Source organism: Myotis myotis, unplaced genomic scaffold (genome assembly GCF_014108235.1).
Source record: "Myotis myotis isolate mMyoMyo1 unplaced genomic scaffold, mMyoMyo1.p scaffold_m19_p_5, whole genome shotgun sequence".
NCBI lineage: Eukaryota > Metazoa > Chordata > Mammalia > Chiroptera > Vespertilionidae > Myotis > Myotis myotis.
In genome coordinates, this window is record NW_023416357.1 from 42,322,184 (window position 1) to 42,344,969 (window position 22,786).

The window sequence follows — 22,786 nt, forward strand, 5'->3', positions numbered from 1 at the left end:
ATAAATAATAAGGAATCTTTAAAATGAATGCTTCATAACTAATAGAGGCTTCATTTCAATATCATCAGCACATGGTCCATAGTTTCACATTAAACTGTACACTGAACGCTTCATCAATAGTTGCCTGAAAGAGTGCACAAAAACTTTTTATTCACATTGTAAAGCATGATTCTACCACAATTCTTCACTATTTCGGTTTTTAAAAGTTCCACAGAATAGTAAGATTAAAAAAGAGTCCACTAGCAAGAAAGAAAGCAAAATTTACAAAAAAAAATTAACCCATAAAGTTAAAATTCAACAAAAAAAAATCATCTCTAACACTTAGATCCTTTAAAACAGGACCTAAATGTGGAGTTTTGAACTCTTTCCCAAAGTGCCTTTGTATTTTCAAAGAACTGCTAATCAAGAACTATGTACAATAAATGAATTTTGTGTTCTGATGAGTTCATATTTTATACCTATCCCTAAAAAACTTAAGAAACTTATTTTAAAAATACTTTAAACAAAATTCTAAACTTGGAACTTTCTTACACCTACAAAGGGTTTTATCACTGAAGTACTAATACATTGAGAGAAATAAATGTAGATGAATCACTCCAAATTTCAAAAGGCATACATACTGCCACCAGAAATATATTTTGGGTTCATATGCAAAAAGAACTGTGAAGTTATACAGTTTTAAGTTCCAAATTAATAAAGTATTTTGATATTTCTCGCAAAACTGTCATCTCCTTGAGAAAGTTCAACTTTAATGAGATAGATTAATAAAATTAGAAACATTCCTGTCAGACCCAATGCCGGAGTTTTATTTCAGTTTATAATTAATGCCACTAAAAGCTTGTTTTTTTAAATCACTTTTAAAATTTACTTGATGTTTTATAGCACTTTTTAAAGTCCATTACTTCTACAAAAACAACTTTAGTCTTAGAGATTTATACTTATGCTTCAAATATTCTCCCATAATAGCCTGAATGACACAAAGAAAATATTAAAGTAATTTTATGTCCTTGAAAATTATACAAACTTGACCTAGAATAAAAAAACAACCCACTAGGACTGCAAAGAGTAAGGTAAATTTAAGAAAATAAAAATGCAAATATGCATTTTAGCAGTCTCTTGAATTTATTAACCTAAAAGGTTTAATTTCCATTTTCCTGCATCAGCTTTATTTATAAAATGTCGTGCCCTATAAATACGCTGTTATTTTCTATAGTCAAGCACCCTCTTAACAAATCTTCTCATTAATATGTAAATTTAAAGTCAATCGGTCTTCTCCCTGACAGTCCCATGAATTCCTAGTGCTCTGTATAATCGGCTTTGACTTGGCATCCACTATTTATCATCAAAGATGTCAGTTAGAAAAATTATAGAAAATGCACTGCAATTGATATGACTGAAATCTACTTTGTCAACACTTAATTGTTCCTCAATTCATACATTTACATATAAACAGCCTAAATACTGATCTATAATGATGCAAATAAACTAAATTAAAAACCTCTTTTGCCTCTGAAGAAGCCTATTTGTATATGATGTGTTCATTTGAGAACTTAATGACAAATGCATGTACATCAGCTCATCTCAAAAAGTATTTCCACTAATTTTTAATTCCTCAAAAAAGAATTGTGCTACCTTTCAAGCCCATAAACACAATTCTTTTAAACACTGTTTTAAAGAATTCAATGAGAAATATTACCTCTATTTGTGAAAAGCAAATTTAATTATGGTTGTTAGCTAATTGCGATCTGAGTATTATGGATTGGGGACTTCAATATTAGCTTTGACTGGAACATAATAAGCAAACACATAGAAACTTATTAAAGTAAACAAAAGGATATTCTTAAGCAGTTCTTTACTTAATGGTATGCTTTTTACATGAGAAGTGAAAAATGAGAGCAGATATAAATCCCAAATACTTCTCCGTTCCTTCCAGGTATGCTCAATCATTGCTTTATAATTCAGTTTGCCAACTTTTAAAGTTAAAATCACCATATGGAGTCCTAAAAAGTTGGATGCAACTTAAAGTCTAGACCAAAAAGTCTTCAAGTCTAAAAGTGGATGGCCTGCTCACTCAAAAGTTTCTCTATAAAACAGAACTGTAACTAGGCACAGAAAGTCTGAGATGGGTTAAGTGAAAGAGTGAGCATAAACATGGTCTAAATCAGTGGTTCTCAACCTGTGGGTCGTGACCATCGGAAAACACATATAGCATATCAGATATTTACATTACAATTCATAACAGTAGCAAAATTACAGTTATGAAGTAGCAACAAAAATAGTATTATGGTTGGGCGTCATCACATGAGGAAATGTATTAAAGGGTCGAAGCATTAGGAAGGTTGAGAACCACTGGAAATGATGATAATCCATTTGAACTTTATTTTTGTACGATGTATTTGTAATAAAAATCTAACATCTTTGACAATCAATACACACATCAATACACACATGTATTGATTTCAGAGAGGAAGGGAGAGGGAGAGATAAAAACATCAATGATGAGAGAGAATCATCAATCATTGCCTCCTTGCATGCTCCACACTGGGGATCCAGCCAGCAACCGAGGGTATGTGCCCTGACCGGAAATCGAACCTTGACCTTCTGGTTCATAGATTGACACTCAACTACTGAATCACAATGGCTGGGCAACAATCCCTTACTTTTAATGATACCATAAAGGATGACCTTTCAAATCTTTTCCACTGGTAATAAACAAAACATATGTGTATCCAAAGAGATACAAGCCTGTTATCTTGATTATTTGTGGGTGAACTGGTATCATTTTAAATTAATAAAGTGAAATGTGTTATCTAAAGTAAAATTTATAACCACTAGAACAAATGAAGTTAAATGGTTGCTAGTAATTGGCTCTAAAGGGTCTACGAAGATGTTATGAAAAGGATGCCACTTATTTCACAGTGTTCTTGAATTGCTTCTATGTTTTTAAGAATATATACAATTATAGTTAGCTAAACCTTTACTCTTCTATTTTACTGGGGGTCTTTCTTTTCTTTTAGCCCAGGAATCTTTCTAAAGGAAATTATATGCAAAGCTGCATTTGAAAGGCAGGCAAAGGCGGAGCCTGCTCGGTTTGGAACAGTCTAGACTCTAGAGCACCACCCCCTTGGTTGGTCCAGTGGCAGTACCACAGCATCCTAGGGCAGAGGAGCACACCTGAAAACTACTGAATTAGTCCATTAACCACATAATTTAGAATAAAGCCTAGGTCAGATTGCAAATAAGTGGCAAAGATAAGAAATTATTTAGCCCTATTCCAGTGTACCAGGACAATGACCAGAGTTTCATCTCGTGTTTGTAATAATACTAGTAACTAAGGTTCACAGAATTAACATGTAAAAATAAAGAATGCATATAGTACCAATTTCTTAAATTATCTGTCAAAAGAATAAATATATAGGTAGTATAAAAGTTAACTTCTTTGTTTGGCAAATAGCTTCAAACATGAATTTTATCTAAAATGAAATTAAATTCAAGAAACATAAATAAATAGACAAACTATAAAGACATATTTTTAGGAGATATGGTAAAGAATGTATATATTTTAACTCCAATTTTTACATAGTGACAAAGCAAAGGATCATTTGCATAAAGCTACTAAAAGTAATTTGATGCTGACAGGAAAGTACATTAAAAAGTTTTATTAAATAGTGACAGTGGCTAGGTAAGAAAATTACCGATAAAACAGGAAAAAAAAAATCTGAATAGCAATCTGGAAAAGTGCTGGCTGAAATTAAACAACTAGCTATTAGCAACAAAAATCTCTTGTCAAAGTCACCATTTACATTAAAGGGCCAAGACATTTACAGCATGGACATGTTGCTTAATCCAGCTCAAATGCCATCAAAAGTTTACTTTGCTAAATGATAAATAAAATTAACTTTATAAAATAAATGCACAGATGGTTAGTAAAACTGCATCAATTTAAGAGCCCTATGTGATATGACTTTTATATAAGGATAATTCAAAATATACTTCAATTTTTAAGCAGAATAAGCTAAAGTTTTATACACTATGCCATTAAATGTATATCATCTAATGACAAAACAATGACCAGTTATCCCTGCATTTATATCGGTTTCCTGCTTTCTAAAAGAACACGAGAAAAACAAGATCTCCTTGAATACACAGATTTCTATAACTTACTACTCTTAATTTTCATACACATTATTAAAGTGCATCCATTTTCTTAGTATATATTGTAAGTGGAAGATTACTCAACACTTACCTCTTTCCAAGGACTGACAAACTGAGTACGAGCATATCGAGTCAGCATGTGGATTATGACAACCTGTCCCCACTCTTCTACATCAACTAGTAAATTACATAGCTTGCGGTAATTCTTGTGAATCAAGTCTATTCTATCTGGGCATACTTCTTCAAAAGCCATCACAACACTGCCAGCTACCAGCTGGAATAGAAAGAAATAGTAACTCATTAAAAAAAAAAAAAGATTTCCCACCATCAAAGATTCTACTCAGGCATTACAGAGGTGCAATCAGTATTATGACAATCAATGTTTAAAATATTCAGTCACTCAATAATAAATTATTACACATGTTTAAATAACAAATTTTAAAGTGTCACTCCCTAAAAGAATAATTTTAAGAGTTGTAACATGTCTACAAAACTAATAATTTTCTGAAATATTAGTATTAGAAATTGGGGTAATTTTTTATTTCACGAGGTTAAACTTCTACAAATTGTTCACATATGGATTAAATATAATCATCATGCACATTTTTTTCATTTTTAAAGCTAACCTAAATTATAATCTAAAGATTCACTATTTAGTATATGACAATATTCAGAAAAAGAATCAAAACAATAACCATGACCACATATCAGTTTACAATGAGAATGACAATAATTTCACAATGAATGTATCTTAAAATGTGAATGAGAAACTCATAAATGTTTTTGAAACAAGAGCACTTTCATATCTTACACATTTTAATCCACCTGTTTTACCAATATAGTTTACTTACAAAGAAAATGCAGGCTAAAATTTTAGTACAGTTTTATCACTTATGTGCTTAAATTGAAATAATGTATTACCAACAAAAGGCAGCTTTCTCTGATACCAATTAATGAACCATAAATGCTGTTTTTGGAATTCTTATGCTTTTGCAAAGTGGTGAAATCAAGATTTCTTTGGTATAAAAATACAAGCTGAGCAAAATATATGATACACAAATACTTCTATACATGTACCACTGATATATATATATATATATATATATATATATATATGGTTAGCCAACAATATAAAACAACTTGAAAAAATAAATTAATATCATATTCTTTCTGAACACTAGGGATCTTCATTTTAGTGTCTAAAATTTCCCCAATGACTTACAATACACAATTAAGTAGAAATATAACTTACTGAAGTAATATACCGAAACGGTACTTTTTGAAAAATATTAGATACAATGATATTCATATTTTTAATGTTTGTCCCTCTACTTGGCTGACATTTAGTTTATTAATATGCAACCAACAATACAATTGAAAGAAAACAGCTCAGAATATAGACTTGCTATTATGCTAAACAAGTTTCCAGTCCTGTGGGGATTTTATGAATTACCAATCAGTATAAACGTGAAGCTGCATTTATTGACTCCAGCCCTACCCATGTACTGGCGCCTGCTGGTCTCAGCATGTATGCACCTCAATTGAAAAAACAAAGAACTGACTATTTGTATGAACTATATAAAGCTGTATTACACTTATAATTTTCTATTTGCTATTGATATGGAAAGGAAGTTAAGTTTACATTTTGTTTTCAACTTTACATTTTGATGTCTTTTTCATAAATTGCTCTTTAAAAATTATATTCTGTGATAATCGTATTTCAATAGGACAGAATATTTTAAAATCTCTTAAAGCAAATAAGTTTATAGCATCAAACTATAGAATGACTTAGTAATTGTGAAATATATCTATATTTATATATGTTTCATACATAGGCATATATGTATCAATTGGTAAAAGGTGTTCAAGTACAAAAATAAATAATACCACTTAGAATAAAATAATCCATGGAATTGAAATAATAATTCAACAAAGTTTAAATTTAAGAACTGTGTAAAATCAATTTATTTTGCCTAAGCCTAGAGGTGTTTTTTTTTTTTCAAATTGGTAGATGCCAAATAACTAAAAGAAAAATCAGCTACCACATGGTATTAAATCTATTAAACCAAGAGCTATAGATACAAAATAATTCTTAAGTACTAAGAAAGAAGATGAAAAATGAAAGAAAATAATTACTTAAGTACAAATAAAGTTTAAGGAAACAGATAAATAATTAGGAAGGATGTAAAAAAATACCTTTGCAAAATAAAACTGGCTATCTTAGATATTTCATTGTATAGTTTTAACAAACTTACCCTACGTTAAAACACTGCCAGAAGAATTGATAATTAGGGTCTGTTAAATGTTCAATACTCTATAAAACTCCCAGAATTAAAATAAAATGATCTACTCAGATTTTAAAAGCAAAAATATTAGTTTCCCCAAAAAAGACAGTTAATTTCTATCCCACTGTGTCAATAGTAACTGTTTATATAAGGAGAAAAATAAATCACTCCAACAAAACTAGCAATGAGCTCATCAAATTCAAATGCAGTTTTCCATTTATGTATTTTTTATATTAAAGCAATAAACATGGTTCATTTATCTTCCCTTGGTTGCCACGTTTTTCTGTGCTGTTGCTATGAACTTCAGCCATTAGCTGTGCTCCAAGGTAAACTACATGAACCATCAACAAAAGTGACACCCCATCTATGGAGTTCATATTTTCTCCAGATTATCTATGCTAGTTGACAAGCTGGTAATGAAAAAAATCACACTAAGCAAATGGTTCCACTAATAACAATAAATTTTCTATAAAATTATGAAGGGTACAAAACGTTTCCTTGCATCTATTTTGTCATGAATTCTAATTAACGTTGCAAAAACCTGAGAGTGCTGGGTCATCACAAGAAGTGCATCAAGGTTTGATTGATAATATGGTGTAAGCTGGCCAATGCTGCCAAGATTTTCTTCTCCTAAATTAATGGCCATCCAACCTGCCCTAATCATACAGCCCAAATGATATTCCCCTTCTTATTTCAATTTTCTTGAGGCATGGAAAATGGGAAAGATCCGTCATTTATCTTCTAATAGCTGGATAATAGATCTATCACAACAAAACATCTGCACAAACTCAGAGGTGTGGGGTTTTTTTTGCCCACAACAGTGAGGCTTTTACCAACATTAAATCAATAACTTAGAAAATGGTGTCTTATCCTCACAGCTTAGTAATGAACTAACAATATACTCATTAAACATCACTTTGTAGCTAAATTAAGTAGTGGAAACTTTCTCATGATAAAAATAAACAACTCAGTTTTTCAGTAGCCATGGATCAAATTTATTTTCCTAAGTAACTCTCTTTTCTATTAGAAAGTTAAATGCCATCAAAAGAATTTCTTTAAAATTAACCTAAAAGGAAAAACAAATAAGTACCAGCCTGCTTTTGAGGTGTACTAAATAAGAGACACTGTCCGCTGCTATGCTTAACTTGCTCAACAAATATGGATTTCTGCATTAAAAAAGTGTTACAAATTTAAAAAATGAATTTATAACTGAAAATCAGGAAAGGTTTATAGTAAAGAAGTGTTCAGGATATTTTAAATAAATAGGATGAAAATGATAACTGTAGGAATATAAAATAAAGAAATTATATAAAGAAAACTTGTAATGATTGATTGGGGAATATAGATAAAATATTCCCTTTTAATTTCATTGACTGTAGTTATGAGGTTTCCAGTATAGTTTTTAAAAATTTACAGATTATTCAAACAACAGTTAGGTAAGTAACACTAACATGTTCTTCCAGTTATATTACCAAAACTATATTCCTAAACCCAAGGTGGTTTATTTTTAGGAAAGAATTAGTAATATGACAAATATTGGTCTTTCTCTAGTAAAAGGGAAAAGCCAATCTATTATATTTTAATATGTATATATTCCACCTTTCCTTAAAGTGAGAATTATAGAACTAGTTCTCTTTGAGACTTATCTCAATTGTAAGAAAATCTTCTTAGGCTAAAATAAGCAACAGCCCGGCTGACGTGGCTCAGTGGTTGAGTGTTGACTTCTGAACCAGGAGGTTACGGTTCAATTCCCAGTCAAGGCACATGCCTGGGTTGCGGGCTCAACCCCCCAGTGGGGGGCGTGCAGGAGGCAGCTGATCAATGATTCTCTTTCATCACAGATGTTTCTCTCTCTCTCTCTCCCTCTCCCTTCCTCCCTGAAATCAACAAAAAATATATATTTTTAAAAAATCAACAGAGGTTAAATGAAGAAAACTTTTTAAATATATTGACACTCCTCAAGTTTATATTTATCAGCAGCAACAGCAATGTCATCGTAATAATGATCCCAAGAAGCTCTGCTGATAACGAAGACATTCTTTTTCACAATGTGGAAATAAATTGGACCTGGCTCATTTAATTGGGAAATTTTTAAACAAACATGGTTTAGAATTCTTACTGATTTTTTTAAAAATCCTCACCCAAGAATATTTTTTCCACTGATTTCCAGAGAGAATGGAAGGGAGAGAAGAGGGGGAGAGAGAGAGAAAAAAAAAAGAAGCATCGATTAGTTGCCTCCTTCATGCATCCCTACTGGGGTTGGTGGACCTGCAACCCAGGTAACATGCCCTGGGCTGGGAATCAGGCCCACAACCCTATGGTCTATGGGCTGATGTCTAACCACTGAACAAAACCAGCCAGGGCAGAATTCTTATTGATTTTAAATGTCAATGCTGACATTATTAATTTGGAGAAAAGAAGAAATATAGCTATCTTCCTTCAATTTAGTATTACATGCAACAAGCAAAAGTAGTAACAAAGATAAGATCCATAATATCTGTATAGATCTCAGAATATTTTCATTCTATCTATAAGAGATTATAATCATACAAAGGAAAAAAATCAGAAGACATTCTCAAAACTAATTTAAATACTACTAAAACCTGGGTAGATCTGAATTTTCCATTCCAAACCCAGAAAAACTAAAGATGTAAACCTATGTCCTAAGTATAATTAAAACTCAGAGAATCTCCAAACTTCAAATTTCATGTAAGTAGAAAAGTCAATCTCAAAGAGTTATCTTTCATGCTTATGTCAGAAAACTTCACAGAGACCTATGTCAGTCTGATAAAATGGCCCAGAAGAAAGCAGACAGGAGTTGGTGGTAGGTATAATAGCAACAGCAGAAAGAGAACCCTATGTGTGAAAATACTGCAAATAATTCCTGGTGAATCAAAGCAGATTATGAGGAAGGATGCTTTACAGAGTTGAGGAAAGGGAGCACCTTAGGAACTGTAAGGTGACAGAAGAAAAAAAAAGAGGAAAAAATTCAGGCTCTTAGAAGTAAAAAATAATAATAATCAAAATAATCTAAGGACATATATCCCTTTCTATGGATGCCCTTCCCATAAAAAAGCAAAAACAAAACAAAAAAAGCCACCTAATTTTTTTAAAAAAACATACTTTGCTATTCTGCTATTCCGCTATTCTGACAGAGAGTGCTCTTATACTAGGAATTTTGCAAAGTTCCTCAAACTCACATCACCAACCCTGTTAAAAAAAAAAAAAGAAAGGTAAAGATGCAAGTAAGTACTAAAGTAAGTACTAAAAACAGAAAATAAAAACAATTCAACTGAATAAAAATTACCCACAAAATAATCAATGATGAAGCAAAAGAAAACACAACACTCCAAATGAATAAGCACTCTCACAGCAGCATTTGGAGAATGGAAAAATTACATGAAACAGAAATTCAAAAACAGAGAACAGAAATGAACAAGAGACATCAGAAATAAAGCCGGAGTTGATTGAAAACAGGTAAGAAACAGAAAAAAATCAGACATGATGATTAAATTGCAAAGTGCCCAACATTAAGAAATGTGGCTCACACTATCCACAGTATAGTTATTAGCTCTGTTCCAGAATGCAGAGAAAGTGTTGTTTCAGAATTGCTAATGTACCTCTGTGGGGAGTAGTAAGATGGAGACAACTGAGTTAAGCAGTGGTTTAGAGTTGCATTTTATCTTGGTCTTACTTTTATGCTATTATAAATTGAAATTGCTTTATCACTATATAATTGAACTTGCTATATTGGCATATAAGAAAGCTATTGATTTTCTGTATGGTAATTCTATAACCTGCTTCTTTATGAACTCTTTTTTTGTTTGATTTAGTTTTGTTTCTTCTTGGTTTATTCTAGAAAATGAATATCATCTGCAAAGAGAAGTTGCTGTACTTCCTTTTTTCTAATTCCTATGACTAATTTTTCTTGTATAATTATATTGGCTTATACCTTTAGTACAATTTTTAATAGTAGTGGAGAAGGTGGGTATCCTTGCCTTGTGTCAATCTTAAGGAAATGCCTATAATATGTCTGCATTAAGTAACATGCTGACCCTGAGGATTTTCTGCTATCTTTGAAATAAATTTATTTATTAAGCAAAACTATACATGTTTATCTCTTACATTATACAAAATATTATAGAAGAAATACATTGTAGATTCCTGCTACATCACAGGTTAAAAGAAATTTGCTGGATGGCCTAGGAATAAAATCTCCATGTATAATCTCATGTATAATACAATATTTTTAAAAATATATATTGAAAACCTCATTAAAGGAATTAAAATGTTCAACAGAACATATTCACTTAATATAAAAACAAAGCAGTAAAAAAGGAATGAAGAACCAAAAACAAGTAAAATAGCTTTAAATTCAACTATATCAATAATAACATTAAATGGGAATGGATTAAGTAATCTAAGCAAAAGGCACATATTCAAAACTGGATTAAAAAACAAAATCCAACTATATGCTGTCTACAGGAGATACACATTAAATTAAAAAATACCAACAGGTTGACAGTAAAAGCAAGGAAAAAGATGTATCATGTAAACAGCTACCATAAAAAAGCTGGAGTGGCTGTACTTATAAAGGACAAGATAGACTTTAAAACAAAAAGTATTACTAGAGATAAATTGACATTTTATAATGACAAAAGAAAAAAACAATTATAAACATAGATGTACCAAACATCAGAGCTCCTAAATATATGAAGTAGATACTGACAGAATTAAAAAAAGAAATAGATAGTTCCACAGTAATACCAGTAGACTTTAATACTCCAATTTCAATAATGGATAAAACCACCAGGCAGAAAATCAAACAAAGAAACAGAAGACTTGAACAATACTATAAACTAATTAGGCCTAACAGACATAAAACACTTAAACATAAAACATTCCACCCAACAACAGGAGAATACACATTCTTCTCAAGTGCAAATTGAATATTCTCCATGATAAATCATACACTACACCAGTGATGGCGAACCTATGACATGAGTGTCAGAGGTGACATGCGAACTCATTTTTTTGGTTGATTTTTCTCTGTTAAATGGCATTTAAATATATAAAATAAATATCAAAAATATAAATCTTTGTTTTACTATGGTTGCAAACATCAAAAAATTTCTATATGTGACACGGCACCAGAGTTAATTTAGGGTTTTTCAAAATGCTGACACGCCGAGCTCAAAAGGTTCGCCATCACTGCACTACACCAATCTACAATAGCTATAAGAGGCTAGTGGCTACTGTATTTGGATAGATGCTGATATTATCCTAAAATGAGCTGGCAGACTTTTCCTCAATAGTAGAGCCATATAGGTGGGTGCAGAGGCCTCCATCAAAGAAACCATTATATCAGCTCCTCCAGAGGTCTGCTCACAGAATCCATGGTTCATCACTATTCCTAGATCTCATTATCACTACACACAGAGAATGGGAGTGAAAAAGAAAGAAGGCAGGATTATGTACACTCCTAAAAGATGACTCATATCAGCCAGTAAGATCATTCTTACCAGTTAATAAAAGTCTTGTACATATGAAATGTTCAGTTATTTTTTTAAAAATTCTAATACTGAAACACACTTTTCTAATTTTTCAATATCTCTAATACTTTTTAAAACTTTATTTTAAAATAATTATTTGTTCCCAGGTGATTCAGCCTTTAAAAACTCTAATAAATCATTGCTTGAAATAAAAACTTTGGCACTAAAAGCAGTCAACAATTTAGCCACAGATTAAAGAAAACATTTTTTATCAACTTGCTCTTCTTCAGATTCTGATGAAGAAACATGTAACAAATGAAAATTATGGGTTTTTTTTAATCTTTATTGTTAAAAGTATTACATATATCTCCTTTTCCCTCCATTGACCCCTTCTAGCCCACCCCAGGCCTTCACCACCGTATTGTTAAAAAAATAATTTTAAATGCAATCCTTCCCTTTATATGGATACTTTTATTCTTCATGGATTGTAATGTTTACTTTTATACCATTCAAAAATAAATAATAATTACATCAAATATACAACAGTAAAATGATACTCTGTAAGTAAAATATAATTGTACACGAACATAAGAATATATTACTTACTGTGCTTTTATCCTTCAAAAGTTTTTCAATAACTTCAATTAACATTTCCTTCTGCTCTGGATCAAGGCTAAAACATAAAGAGAAAAGAATATACATTAAAATTTTTCCTTTAATTCTAACTTTATATGAAGCTAACCATTTCAAAAATATTGAGAAACATTTAAAGAGGGAGGGGAAAGCAAGAATTATGTAAAGATAAGAAGAATTAAAAAATGAATTTAATGTAAAATGGGATGCTTTTTCTTCCAAATGTGACCTATTCTTTCTCTCTAAAGTTGCTCATATTAATTAAACTCAGATACCAATACCATTAAGAAAGTATTTAAAGAACAAGTTCGCCCTAGCTGGTTTTGCTCAGTGGATAGAGCGTCAGCCTGCGGACTGAAGGGTCCCAGGTTCGATTCTGGCCAAGGGCACATGCCTGGGTTGCAGGCTCGATCCCCAGTAGGGTGCGTGCAGGAGGCAGCCGATCAATGATTCCCTCTCATCATTGATGTTTCTCTCTCTCCCTTTCCCTTCCTCTCTGAAATCAATGAAGAAATCTATTTTAAAAAAAAAGAACAAGTTCACTTCATTAAAAAAATTAGAAAACATTAACAAAGTAATTACAAATAGATAAACCACAAATTCTTTTCGTAACTACGAGGGAAAATAACAGGATAGCAATCATTTTCTATTATTGATACATAATTGTCAAGACAAATATACAGAATTTCCAAATAAGAATTTTGTAGCATTCTAGTTCACTGATGGAAACATATACTATAAAACCTGCCATCTAAAACCAAAAAATATAAGCAAAAGTTTACATATGTACAGAATTAAGAAATGCATCTTAATAGCAGCTCTAATCACTAAAACGTTGACAATATAATTTCTTCCTAGCATGGAATTCTATAGTTGTTCATTCACAGAGAAGCTAAAAATAGATATACAAAGATAAATAAGCAGAAGTTAGCCCAGCCAGGGTAGCTCAGTGGTTGAACATCGACCTATGAACCAGTGGTAAAGGTTCAATTGCCAGTCAGGGCACATACCCCGGTTGCAGGCTCCATCTCCAGTGTGGGGTGTGCAGGAGGCGGCTGATCAATTATTCTCTCTGATCATTGATGTTTCTCTCTCTCTCTCCCTCTCCCTGCCTCTCTAAAAATCAACAAAAATATATTCTTTTTAAAAAGAGAAAAAAATAAGCAGAGGTTAGTAAAGACAGTGCCAAATATAAACACACCATATAACAGAGAAATGTGTAAGGGATTATGCGGATAAAAAGGAAGGGCACCAATGGAGACAGGAGGGTTGTGGAGGGTTTCTTAAGGAAGTGATATCTCAGAAGAAGCTTAAACAATTGACTTTGGAGCTGGAGTAAGGAGGAAATTTTCCAGATAGAGACTGAAGGAGGAAAAAGAGATGGTAATGAGATAAAAACATTTTATGTAGAGGACTAACAGGCAGTAGTGAGCTACTAGACTGTAAATTCAAGGGAAGAAGAGTAAGAGTTGAAGGGGAGAGAGAAAATGGAGCCCAGTGATAAACTTTTAAACCATCACAATGAGTTTCAATCTTATTCTGCAAGTTTATAAACAAGAAAAGATAATGAGTGAGAAGCATGATATAACTTTGGCAATTAACCTAAGAAAATTAGTTTTTATTTTTTAATATTTATTTTTATATGTTTATTACTATTATAATTATCTGAACATTCAAACCTTTTAATTCTTTCAAATTTCAGCGCCAGTTTCCCTTCTCCAGGAAGTCTTTCCCAATTAATGCCATTTCATTATGAAACCCCATATGATAATCTCTGAGCCCTATCCTATTACAGATATTGTTAGTGTACCTTTGTGTGTGTGTGTGTGTGTGTGTGTGCACGCGCACGCGTGTGTATATATATATATATCTCATATGTTAATACCATATTCAATTATAGACTGCCTTTAATTACTTGGCATATGTTTGCTTTTTTTCCTTAAGTATATGATAATACATCTTCTACTTTTTTCATACATTTTACACATATTTCACAACACCAAGACCCAAAATAATATTAACAAAAGGTTGTGGAATTAATGGTAACAGAAAATAATACCAAATTATTGCAGATAGTATTATTTTTACTTAAGCAATATGTTTACCACGGCGATCAAGAAATGTATGGTATTTTAATAAGTATCATAGAAATATGGTATGGAGCTATATTAAAAAATTATTTACTAAAATAGCTCTGGGAAAGAATCAGACCAGGAAGGAAACTGCAGGACCAAAGATGAAGAAAGGGAAACAAAGTGAGTTGAGAAGATAACATACTTATGATTCCTACCCTACAGTAAACTGAAAATAATAATTTTCTAATAATATATGTGTATGTGTACATGAGAGGTAGATCATATAAATGAGAATTCAAATTCTGATTATTTTTAAGTTATAAAATCTATAAATCTATGTTACAGGCCTTAATAGGCTCACAAGTAAAAACCTGTGTAGGGTTTCTATAACCTAAACAAGATGTCTAAAGAATTTTTGTGGTGGGATAAACATAGTCACTCTTTTAACTCTTTCAAATGACTACTTAGTATAAGAACAGATTAGTTACAAGAGCTAAAAAAAAAATAAGCCTCCACAGATTATATAGCACTCCATATAATATTAGAAATCTTTGGCATTAACAAGGCACCTACCTGTACAATTTTTGTATTGCATGGGCTGCATTCTTCCTAACATATGGTGATAAGTCAGCAGAAGCTTCCTTAATAGCAAGCATCATAATAGGTACAATAATTGGCACTCTAATACTTGATAGAACTCTCAAAGCACTTGCACGAATTAGCTGATTTGGGTCCTAAAAATTATGCAAAAATATTCATCAAAATTTCAAGTTTACAGTATTTCAAAGACATCTTTATGACACAGTTAATAGATGCTTATAGGGTACAATGAAAAAATAGCAGGGGGAAAGCTACTTAATTTACAATAAATAATCAGTATATGGAAATTGGTAAAAAGAGGATTAATAAATGTTTATCTGAATAATGTTTTAATAAGAAAAGTAATGGTTATAATTCTTATTGATCATTTATTACTAAACATACTAGGTTTTGAGTTTCATAATAATAAAATGCTACAGGTCATAAATTTTAACTTTAAAAAGTCATGTTCCCTTTTTGTACACTTTCATCTAGTTAGTATAATGATGAAGAGTTCTCTGATGCATGATAATGATTATACTAAACACAAACTGAAACAAACAGGGCAAGGTCCAGTTGGTTATATAAATTATTTTCTAAGGGTATTGAATAGGCACTGTGAGAGGCCTTTTAACTCTTTCAAAACACTACTGCGCCATTTAGTGAATTATTGCTCCACGTCTTTAAATGACACATCTTCAACTGTGCAGAAACCTTGTAGCTATTTCCCTGCTCACTCTATTATTTACCTTCAGAGCTCGCTGAAAAGTACTTATGGACAGGAGTGCCAGATCCTGCTGTTCTTCAGCATATCGAACCAGGTAAACATATACTAACTTCTTGATCTGTTAAAAAAAAAAATCATTTAATCCTAGCCAGAGTGAAAATTAAAAATTCAGTATTTTCTATACCAAAATCCATTCTTAATTTTCTTGAAGTAAATAACTGAGCCTGGTCATAGCTTAGATTATAAAATAAAGAGAATATTGGGTGGGTTAAAAGTAGGTTTATAGTTCCACACAGAAAATAATACAATAATTAATAAACAGTAATACAAGAATTACAGTTTCGTGTACTCACAACTTTAAACCTACTTTTGCCCCACCTATATATATTGTAGGATAATGAATGGTAACAGAAAAAGCTTGTGAAATAGGAATTTCAATAATCCATCCTATAATAATAACATCCTATCAAGGTGTTCTTCCTCTCAAGGGGAAAAAACATCCCTGAGCAAAACTTATAAGGAAGACAGTATGGAGTTTCCTTAAAAAACTGAAAATGGAACTCCCATTTGACCCTGTGATCCCACTTCTAGGAATATATCCCGAGAAACCAGAAACACCAATCAGAAAGGATATATGCACCCCTATGTTCATAGCAGCACAATTCACCATAGCTAAGATCTGGAAACAGCCTAAGTGCCCATCAGTAGATGAATGGATTAGAAAACTCTGGTACATCTACACGATGGAATACTATGCTGCTCTAAAAAGGAAGGAACTCTTACCATTTGCAACGTCATGGATGGAACTGGAGAGCATTATGCTAAGTGAAATAAGCCAGTCAATGAAGGAAAAATACCACATGATCTCACTCATTCATGGATAATAAAGACCATTATAAACTTTTGAACAATAATAGATACAGAGGCAGAGCTGCCTCAAACAGATTGTCAAACTGCAGCGGGAAGGCCGGGGAGGGTTGGGGGGCAGGAGGTAGGGGGGGAAGAGATCAACTAAAGGACTTGTATGCATGCATATAAGCATAACCAATGGACATAAGACACTGGGGGATAGGGGAGGCTAGGGGACGGTCTAGGGCGGGGGGATAAAATGGACACATATGTAATACCCTTAGTAATACTTTAAGCAATAAATAAAAAAATAAAAAATAAAAATAAATAAAAAAATAAAAAGAGATAAACTCAAAAAAAAAAAAAGAATATTCAAATAACTGAACTACAAAAATAGTTTCAAAATGAGGGATACAAATAATACAAAGATCTTGGGTTCCACCCACTAATTATATGGTATGGTACATTATGTTTCCTCACCTGTCATAAAGTGCTGAAGCTCCAAATCTATTTCTATGGTAATATTCACATTCCAATATATGTTACATAATATCTTCAGCTCAGTAAAAATAACATGTGACAAAAATGCCAAAGGATGGAAGTGTGTTCAGAAAAATGTTTTTAAAGGCAATTTAATTAATTTATAACAAAACTATGATAAACAGAAAAATTAAATGAAAATTAGAATTTGAGTTGAAATCCATCAATTGCCTCCTTCTGGCACTGCTCATAGCCTGTATCTCCCTTTCAAATATCTTCAGCTACCACTGCCTGATTAATTTCCTTATATATCAGTATAGTACATACCTAAAAGTTTATGGAATGTTCAGAGAGCATGGGAAATGAGTGAAAGTCGTTAAAAATAGCTGGAATTGATGCTGAAAAGGAAAATCAGTGCTACACTGGGCCACATTCCTAAGATTACAACAGTGTCAAAAAGTAATTAACATTTGTAGGTTGACTAATTTATATATAGCAATTTCAATATATCAAATCAATACACAAGACGTATTTATGTAAGACTGTTTCTCAAATCAACTTTGGAATGAACACGAGGTTAGCACAGAAATCATTCCTTACTTATCTCTACATTTCCAGTACCTATCAATGTACCTATCACAATGCCTGGCATATAGTAAGAGCTCAATAATTATCAGCTGATGAAACATCACAGTCCAATGGTAGACTGAAAAAAATTAAGACATTTCCCATTAGATTGCTACATCTAGGGTCTAACTTACCACCAATGGTTATAATTCATACCTTTTCAGATGTCTAGGAGGACACCAACATACTGTGAAGAAATGATAGGTATTATAAAGATTGCCTCTAAAGCCTTTAACTTGTAGGGTTTGAAAAAATTAATCACTTCAAATACTAGTATTCTTTCTCCTAACTAAGTATATTCAGACTTCAGCCTACAGTTTTCTGGAAAGTTTTGAAAGAATGGGTTAGAGTCCACCTATTCCCTCATCCTATTGTGATTTCTTAGTTAACACCTTTATTTACCAAATAACTGGTATAGCCAACTTTTAAAGGTGAATTATAAACTCCAGAATATATCCAGAAGTTTATATTGGCAACACTGAAACATTCAGGACCACAGCTGAGCTAGTAGGTATTGCTATAATTATCCACTATTACAGAAGGATTCTGTGACTGTTACAGCAAAAAGCATAACAATATTAAATCACAGAAGGTTGCAAAACACTAAATTTGTTCTAGTTCTGTTATAAGAATCAATCAATATTGACCACAAGAGGCCTATGCACTGACTGGCTGCAGGTGTGCAGAGAAAACCTACTTTCCCTGAAACCATTCTGTGACCAAAAATGGGAGTACTTAAAGCTCCGTGACTACACCATTTTCTGATCAGTTACTTTCATTCAATGTTACAACACTCCTTGCTGTAAAGCTAATCATAGCAGAGCCCCAGTAGGCTGGAAGAACACAGGCAGATCTGTTTAATTAGTTTATCAATACTAGTACATCAAACTTCATGAGTTATTGACTAAACCTTTGATTATTTTTGTACTATAACCACCGATTGCTTACTAGGTCACTTTTGGCATCATTTAACATCAAATGGCAGATGATGTATAGCTCAACTGTGTGTCTAAGGCAGCAGGTACTTATAAAAATGAATTTTGCACTTGATAGCAATAAAACATCAATCCTCTTAAGAAGTTTAAGTCAGTTTTCGCACAACATTAGAGGATTAAGCATGTTTCAAAAATAACCAAGTATTTCAATAACAAAAGAAATTCAAACAAACAGACTAGTAATTATGCTTATAGTGACATTTTGTTGCAAAACATTATGCAACAAACCAGAATCTGATTGTAAATGAAAACAATAAACAAATAGGAAAGTTCAACTATTTACAGTGGTTCTCAACCTTCTGGCCCTTTAAATACAGTTCCTCATGTTGTGACCCAACCATAAAAATATTTTCATTGCTACTTCATAACTGTAATGTTGCTACTGTTATGAATCGTAATGTAAATATCTGATATACAGGATGGTCTTAGGCGACCGCTGTGAAAGGGTCCTTCAACCACCAAAGGGGACGCAACCCACAGGTTGAGAACCGCTGAACTATTATAACTATCTGAAAAGTACAAACAACTTTGAATAAACAATAACTAGAACAGAATTTTCTGTTTACAACAAGAAGACTACAAGTTCAAGAGAACTTGTTTATTAACTACAAATTTCTAAGGAAGGACGTGGTCATTTCTACCCACATTTAAAACAAAAAATTTATACCAATGCCAGATACCTCCCAAAGGACAGCTAATACCAGATATTGATTAGAGATCAAACTAAGGTGTAAAAAGGAGGAAGGAATCATCAAACAGGAAGGATGGCTCTAAAAGGGGAATGGTCTAAGACTGGTTCTGAAGCCAACTTACTTAGCTTTAGACTCTTAATGTTCCACATACGAGTTGTGTGACCTTGGTCAGATAATTTAACCTCTCTGCTACCTTGTCTCATGGACTGGAGAATGTTAACAACTTTATGAAAATAAACTGACAACTTAGATGAAATGAATAAATTTCTTGAATGACAAATTACCAACACAGATCCAAGAAGAAATAGAAATTTGAAATAGTCCTGTGTTGGAAGTCCACAAGACTATCTTAAGGCTTAATGGTTTGCTAGAAGAACTCAAAGGACTCAGAAAGTTGTTATACTCAGGGTTACGGTTTATTAGAGCAAAAGTAAAATCAGCCAAAGGAAATAGCACATGGGGTAAAAGTCCAAGTTTCCAAGATCTCTTCTGCTAGTGGAGTTCACCTAAGACCTGCTTAATTCCTTCAGCAACGAAGTATAAAAAACATGTATAGCCCTAACCGGTTGGGTTCAGTGGATGGAGCGTCGGCCTGCGGACTCAAGGGTCCCGGGTTCGATTCTGGTCAAGGGCATGTACCTTGGTTGCAGGCACATCCCCAATGGGGAGTGTGCAGGAGGCAGCTGATCGATGTTTCTCTCACATCAATGTTTCTAACTCTCTATACCTCTCCCTTCCTCTCTGTAAAAAATCAATAAAATATATTTTTTTAAAAAAAAAACATGTATAAAGAGCTGACCACCAGCAGAGCTTTGTAAGACAGACTGTCCAGGCTTCTTTTTAGGGATCATATAGGTGTTGTATGTCTAACCCACATACACTATCATCAGTATCTATGGCATTAGTAACTAAAGTTCCTGAGCATAGAAAGAAAGCAAATTTTCACCATAAATCACATGTTTAGTATAAATGATTGGACAAACTGGTATACCATGGATCAAGACCCCAGACTTGTAAAATACTCTTATCAGACAGAACAGTCCAAGAGCTCAGAAATAAGGACATACAGATAAATCAATGAAACAGAAAAAGTTCAAAAATATACTCACAGATAGGTCAATGAAATAGAAAAAAGTTCAAAAATATAATCAAGGATTTTTCACAAAAATGGAAAGGTAATTCAATGGGGAAAAGATACAGTGTTCTTAATAATTGATACCAGAATAACTCAGTATCTAGGGGCCCGGGGGCGGGGCGGGGGGTGGGGTATCTCAAATCTTACCTCCCACCACAGAAAGTCTGCTTACAATTTGGGCCTGACTGGTATCTGGGAATTTCAATTTTAGAGGTATTTCCTCATTCCCTAACTAATAAGTGTGGTATACACACAAACTATATGGTTTGCGCTAATATCTGCTCTCTTTCTGGGAGTCTGGAATTTTGGTATATGCTAAGCAGTTAATGCTAACATGAACAACCCTCAGTGAAAGACTTGGGCACTAAGTCTCTAATGAGCTTTCCTAGTAGACAATATTTCACACATTTTATTACAACTGATGATGAAAGAACCGATTGTCAGTGGGAAAATCACTAGAAAAGGATTCTTGGAAGTTTGCATCTGGTTTCCTCTAGACTTTGTCCTATGCATCTATTTTGGTACCACCTTTTGTTATGCATCTTTCTTTAATCAATCATAATTATGAGTGCGACTACATCCTGATTCCTATGAATCTTCCCAATGAATCATCAAATCTGTGGGGCGTCTTGGAAACCCCACCATGACACGAATCATAGATCTAAATGTCATAGAGGAAACTATTAAACTTTTATTTTTATTTTTTAATATATATTTTTATTGATTGCAGAGAGGGAGGGAGAGGGAGAGAGAGACAGAAGCATCAATGAAGAGAGAGAATCAGATTGGCTGCCTCCTGCACGCCCCCTAATGGGGAACAACCTTGAAAACCAGGCATGTGCCCTTGACCAAAATCGAACCCAGAAACCTTCAGGCCAATGCTCTATACACTGAGCCAAACCAGCTAGGGCAAAACTATTAAACTTTTAGAAAAAACTAGGAGAAATCTTTGTGAGATTCAGTTAGGCAAAAATTTCTTAAACAGGTCACAAAATGGCCTGAATTATCACTGAAAAAAATCAATAAAATGGACTTCATCAAAATCAAATGTTTGATTTTTAAAAAACCTAGTTATGTGTCCTGACTGGAAATCGAACCTGCCACCTTTTGGTGCTTGGGATGATGCTCCAACCAACTGAGCCCCCAGAAGGGTGAACAAATATTTTAGAAAAGAAGATATATGACTGACAATTAAGATCATGAAAATATGCTGAACATCACTAAATATCCAGAAAGCTGCAATTAAAAGCACAATGAAGTTACCATAAAGTCTACCAAGATCAAGTGTTGGAATGGATGCAGACCAACTGGAGCTCTTCATATATTGCTGGTTGGAATGCATACAGCCACTGCACTATTTTCTAAAAATTAAACATATACTTCCCAGACAATGTAACAAACCTATTCCCAGATATTTACACAAGTAAAGTTAAAATATATGCCCACACAAAGCACTTAATTCAATCCAATTATGTTTCAACTGATAAATGTTAAAACTGTGAGATACCCAGATTACAGCAAAAAGAAACAAAATGTGAATACACAAAACAGCATAGCTGAATCAGTTTCCTAAGTAAAATAAGTCAAACACAAGATTCCATACTATATAATTCGATATATAAGAAATTCTAGAACAGCAAAATTATAGTGACAAAAAAACAGGTAACACCATACACAAAAATGAACTCAAAATGGATTGCAGTCCTTTATATAAAAGTGTTTAAAATTATTTGGGAAAAGACAAATATAAATCTTCATGACCTTAATATCAGTTTCTTAGATATGATAACTAAAGCTTAAGCAAACAAAGAAAAACTAGATAAATTGAAATTCATAAAAATTAAAAACTGCTTCAAAGGACACCATTAAGAAAATGAAAAGATAACCCCTAGGATGATCCAGAAAATATTAAGTGGAAAACTCCAGAAATAGGCAATTTATAAGTTTTAAATTTTAAGCCACTCTGAGTAGTGTAATAAAATCTCATGCCAATGCACTCAGTCCCACCCAGGATGTGAAATCATCCCTTTATCCAGCTTATGCACACTGCAGTCACAGTGTA

The 22,786-nt window shown here is 32.7% G+C and overlaps 1 protein-coding gene across 9 annotated transcripts in view; it reads right to left on the bottom strand.

The window, feature by feature from the left end:
- Positions 1–22,786, bottom strand: part of AP3B1 (adaptor related protein complex 3 subunit beta 1) — a 204,739-nt gene that overhangs the window by 146,419 nt on the left and 35,534 nt on the right. For 4 of the 9 annotated variants that reach the window (XM_036307709.1, XM_036307711.1, XM_036307708.1 and 1 more), the window contains exons 4-7: positions 15,969–16,064; positions 15,214–15,374; positions 12,539–12,605; positions 4,247–4,429 (exon numbers count right to left, since the gene is read on the bottom strand). In XM_036307709.1, the coding sequence (XP_036163602.1) occupies positions 4,247–4,429; positions 12,539–12,605; positions 15,214–15,374; positions 15,969–16,064 (507 nt within the window). Of the gene's footprint in view, positions 1–4,246; positions 4,430–9,563; positions 9,651–12,538; positions 12,606–15,213; positions 15,375–15,968; positions 16,065–17,275; positions 17,399–18,058; positions 18,090–22,786 lie in introns of those variants that run through there. The other 5 variants (XM_036307713.1, XM_036307714.1, XM_036307712.1 and 2 more) reach the window with 5 other exon arrangements.